The sequence below is a fragment of the Tupaia chinensis genome, unplaced genomic scaffold (genome assembly GCF_000334495.1).
Source record: "Tupaia chinensis unplaced genomic scaffold, TupChi_1.0 Scaffold142716_1, whole genome shotgun sequence".
Taxonomy (NCBI): domain Eukaryota; kingdom Metazoa; phylum Chordata; class Mammalia; order Scandentia; family Tupaiidae; genus Tupaia; species Tupaia belangeri.
In genome coordinates this window covers 2,257,730-2,262,215 of record NW_006202562.1, presented here as the reverse complement: position 1 = coordinate 2,262,215, position 4,486 = coordinate 2,257,730, and the positions used below count along the sequence as shown (strand labels likewise).

Sequence of the window (4,486 nt, the reverse complement as noted above, 5' to 3'; positions counted from 1 at the left end):
TCCCAAGGTTAAAGGTACTCATTTTTGAAATGCAATTTTAGAAATTCATACTATATGGAACATGTAGGTATCAAACTTTTTTTTTTTTTTAGGTTTTTGCCACAGGGCACAGGCTCTTACTAGGGAGAGACCGAGAGGTAGAGTGAGTCCTCTTAGGACTTGGGGCATTCACGCACATGCTTGGTGTGATTTTTTTAAGCTGCAGGGTCCTGGACTTGAACTGTGGTACGATAAGGATTAGCGGACTACTGCTGTAGTGCAGTGGTTAAATTCTGTGCAAGGGTAGGGCAATCCTACATAGCTGATCATAGTTTGAATCCTGACTCGGCAGCTTAAAAAACATGCTGGGCATGTGCCCGAATTCTGATGGGACGGGAAATGAAGGGAAGGAGGATTTGGCCTGTCTGTACCCTGTTGGGGTGCTTTATCGTTCTCTCTCACTCACAGGTGTGCACATGCCTGGTGGGGTTTTTTTTTGTTTTTTTTTGTTTGTTTGTTTTTTTTAAGGTAAAAGATGGGTCAGCTATAATTTGGGTCTGCATTTATCTCTGCATCATTTAACTGTTTGCACCAATAGAAAAAGGGATTGTGCACTCATGCAGGTTCTCTGCAACCTTACTGCCCTACAGTCTCTGGCTCCCCACGTGGAAGGAAACACCCTGGCAGAGCCCTTGGTCCACACCCAGAGATGGCATCTGTGGATTTCAAGACCTACGTGGATCAGGCCTGCAGAGCTGCCGAGGAGTTTGTCAACGTCTACTACACCACCATGGATAAGCGCCGGCGTCTGCTGTCCCGCCTCTATATGGGCACAGCCACCCTAGTGTGGAATGGAAATGCCGTTTCAGGACAGGAATCCTTGAGTGAGTTTTTCGAGATGTTGCCTTCCAGTGAGTTCCAGATCAGTGTAGTAGACTGCCAGCCTGTTCATGATGAGGCCACACCGAGCCAGACCACAGTCCTCGTTGTGATCTGTGGAACAGTGAAGTTCGAGGGCAACAAGCAACGGGACTTCAACCAGAACTTCATCCTGACTGCCCAGGCTTCACCCAGCAACACCGTGTGGAAGATAGCGAGTGACTGCTTCCGCTTCCAGGACTGGGCCAGCTAGTGGGCCAGAAAGGACTCTTTGCTGTGGCTCAACTCTGTAGAGAAACACAAATCTCAAATCTCAGGATGTGGAGGACACGAGTTCATTTCTGTTGCAGAGACACTGCAGACTGGACTGTGCCGAGGCTGACTTTTGCGTTTGTTTTGGGTCCTAGGGGTGTATACTTGTTTGTCATAGTTGCCTTTTAAAAGTAGTAAACTTTTCTATTTTTCCACTTGTCTGGTAGAGACCCTGATTCTAACAAGTAAAATAGTCATACTAATGTGATTTCTTTTCTTTCCCCGTTGTCTTTGACTAGCATTTGAGGAGGAAGGACAGGGTTAAAGGCATAGTAGTCAGTGGAGATATGAGGTCCACAGCTGAGCACCTACACCGTGCACAGGTACGCGTGTAGCTGACACAGAATCCCTTAGGACGCTGGAAATCGCCTGTGCTCAGGCCAGATGTCAGACTAGCCACGTCCAGCTGTGGTAGAACTGGACCCTTGCAGCTCAGGCACCTTCGTTATCTTCATGGGTAGTTCACCGTATGGTGCATTAGACTCGACTAACAGCTGGACCTTAGCATTTGATCTGAGAGTTAAATGATGAGAACAGATGAAATTAACTTCCTTATAAAGTGACTAAGCACTGCTTTTAAGAGCGCACCAGGGTTAGGGATGGGGGGGAGCATCAGATTTTGAAGCTACTTTTACTAGATCTGAGAACCAACCCTGATTATGTTTCTTCAATGTAAAGAAAGAACAGGAAACCTGGTAGAAAGCTCCATCATTCTTTGACAGCAGGTGGCATCTGTGACCTGCAGCTTCCTCGGTTATTTTCGGTGAGAGTGTGCTAGGTTGGGATAGATTGTGAGTCAGGTTGTTGGAATGGGAAAGCCTGAGAAGGAACAAGAGTCCTAATGAGTCCCATGGCACAGACAGCACTTAACTCCTGGTTCCCATCTCCTTTACCGAGTTCCGAAACCCTGTGTTGGGGGGATAAAGGACCTCCCCTCAAAGACTGGACTTAGTATTTCTGTTTATAGCTCAGTTTGAAACGGGATTCAGTTCTAGTCAATGAAATAGAAGCAACAGGACTTGAAGGAATTCTGCTTCAGTGGACCCTTTCCTCGTGTCCTTTGTCCTGCTGTCTGGAAGCAGTCCTGAGGGTCAGATCCTTGTCTCTAGCTCAGTTATAGTCTAGAACTCAGCTGTTCCCTAGAAGTAGGATCATTTGGTGCTAGAAAGAGCCCGAGACCAGGTTACCTACTCCCAAGACTTATTTTTAAATGAGAAAAATAAATCCCGTCTTAAGCTGTGCTCAGTCTGGAGTGTGTCACACCCTATAGCAGTAGTGGGAAGTGGTGAAAGAGGGCAGGCAGGTTTATTGCAGGGGTGACTCCAGTGGCACCCTGGGGTACCAGAGTAGGCGCAGATGTGTTCCTTGCGTGCATGGGTTTCCTGATCAGGAGATGACATCAAAATGGTAAATTATGTAAATGTGTTTTCAAAGTCACACTTGAAGGGGGTCATACCAGTCATACAGACTTGGCCATGACAGGCTGAGACAAGTGGTCCAGCTGGGATACGAGTCAAATACGTGGGAGACTCCAAACTGTCTGATATATACGTGGGTGATACCAAGTTGTCTGAGACCTTCCAACACTGTCCCACAGGAAAATGTACAAGGGAGTGGAATGGGGTTTAAGCAGAGGAGGATCTGGAGGGAGCTTCTGCTGGGCTTTAAACATCAAAGCCATCTCCGTCCTCAGCCTTCCCGAAGGCCAAGGTAAGATGCCACTCTCCTCACCTCGAGCCTGGATGGTGGGAAGGAATCGCTCAGAGATCTTGGCCTGAATCCCAGGAGTCTGAATCACATTGGCTGGAGAAACTTCAAAACAGCAGGCTTCCTAAGCTCGCTCCGAAGTGTCTAAAGCAGGACCAAGTCTCCTGCTACACCCTGCAACTCCTAGATGGCCAAACAGCTCTGTGGGGGCTGGGGACACAGCACATCCTACTCCCACCCTGTCCATGTGGGGGACTGGACCTGGACCAGGAGGGGTAGGTGGCCAGGGGTCTCTGGGATCCTCTGTGCTATGTCATCCTCTACTTCTGGGGGTGGAGCTAGTGAGGCAGAAGGAGACAGAGGGGTCTCCAGGGGTCCTGGGGGAGCCCAAGAAGAGAACAGATGACACAAGTGAAGATTGGTGAGTTGGGTTGAAAAGTACATTGAGGGAGGCTGGCCTGCAGCCCGCTGTCAAGCACTGTGCACGGAAGCCAGATCCCATGCAGTTTGCAGAAACCGGAAACTCCCTGGGGCTGTTGCCTGCCCAAGAGCCTAGTGTTAGGCTGAGAACCCCACTCCACGCCCCTGTTCAGCAGAAAACTGAAGGACAAGGAGATAACCAAGCACGAGGTTTAGTGAGAGAGAAAGACAAGGTATAGTCCACAGAGAGGGCCAGAGCCCAGAGTGGCAGGCAGGCCCCCGGCTTGCCGAGATGCAGAGATGCAGACATCCCACAGCCGAGAAGGGGCAGTGTGCAGGGGCCAAGCCCGCAGTCTGCTTCCCAGGGCTGCTTTTATCCTGTGTTAGGCCTTAGTTTAGTCCAATAGGTGCAAAGTGTCCTCCAGCTTGCTACTTTTTAATCTTGCTTGTCCTGTTTTTGTTTTGAAAGTTTGGTGAATGTTACAAAGTAAGCCAGTTGATGGGCCCTCCCTGACCTTTTGTGTTCCTGATACTCTAACCAACACCCAACACTAGGGGATGGAGAAATGGTGGGAAAAGGACTGCCCAGCCACCATCTCCCATGGGGCATGGAGAGGTGCTGCCTCTCTCTCTGGTGAACACTGTCTCCTAGCAATTAAGAAAAAAAAAAAAAATGGTGGGGCCACTAAGTGGTATGGTGATAATGGAGTTGGACTCCCACATGGTAGGCTGTGGTTTGAGTCTCAGTGGCTTGAAAATCATGCCAAGGATGTGTGAGTGTGTGCCCAGAATTCCAAGAGGACAAGGGAAGGGGTTGTGGCGTGGCCATCCCCTCTGGGAGGGAGGGAGGGACTCCTCACTTTCCTCTCTCTCCTCTCCAGCAAGCATACACAATCTGTGGGGAAAAAAAAAAAAACTTAAAAAAAAGTAGTGAGGACTGCTATTGCTTGAATATTTGTCCTCTCCAAAACTCATGCTGAAATTCATTTGCTGACCAGCCCGTGACCCGGTGGTTAGGAAGTTGGATCCCACATGGCTGGTTGTGCAGTTGGGACCTGGTGCCTGCGGCTTGAGAAGCACACTAGGCACATGGGTTGCGTGCCCAAACTCCAAAGGAGGGAAGATACAGGAGGGACTCAGCGTACCATGCCCAGGAGGGTGCTCTCTTAATTTCCAGCTTTCCTCCTCT

At 49.3% G+C, this 4,486-nt stretch overlaps 1 protein-coding gene across 4 annotated transcripts in view; it reads left to right on the top strand.

Annotated features, from left to right (window-relative positions):
- NXT1 (nuclear transport factor 2 like export factor 1) overlaps positions 1-1,378 on the top strand; it is a 3,737-nt gene extending 2,359 nt beyond the window's left edge. For 2 of the 4 annotated variants that reach the window (XM_006163621.3, XM_006163622.3), the window contains exon 2: positions 630-1,378. In XM_006163621.3, the coding sequence (XP_006163683.1) occupies positions 689-1,111 (423 nt within the window). In that variant the 5' untranslated portion in view covers positions 630-688 and the 3' untranslated portion in view covers positions 1,112-1,378. Of the gene's footprint in view, positions 1-6; positions 15-602 lie in introns of those variants that run through there. The other 2 variants (XM_014582188.1, XM_027766353.1) reach the window with 2 other exon arrangements.
- Positions 1,379-4,486: the final 3,108 nt, after the last annotated feature.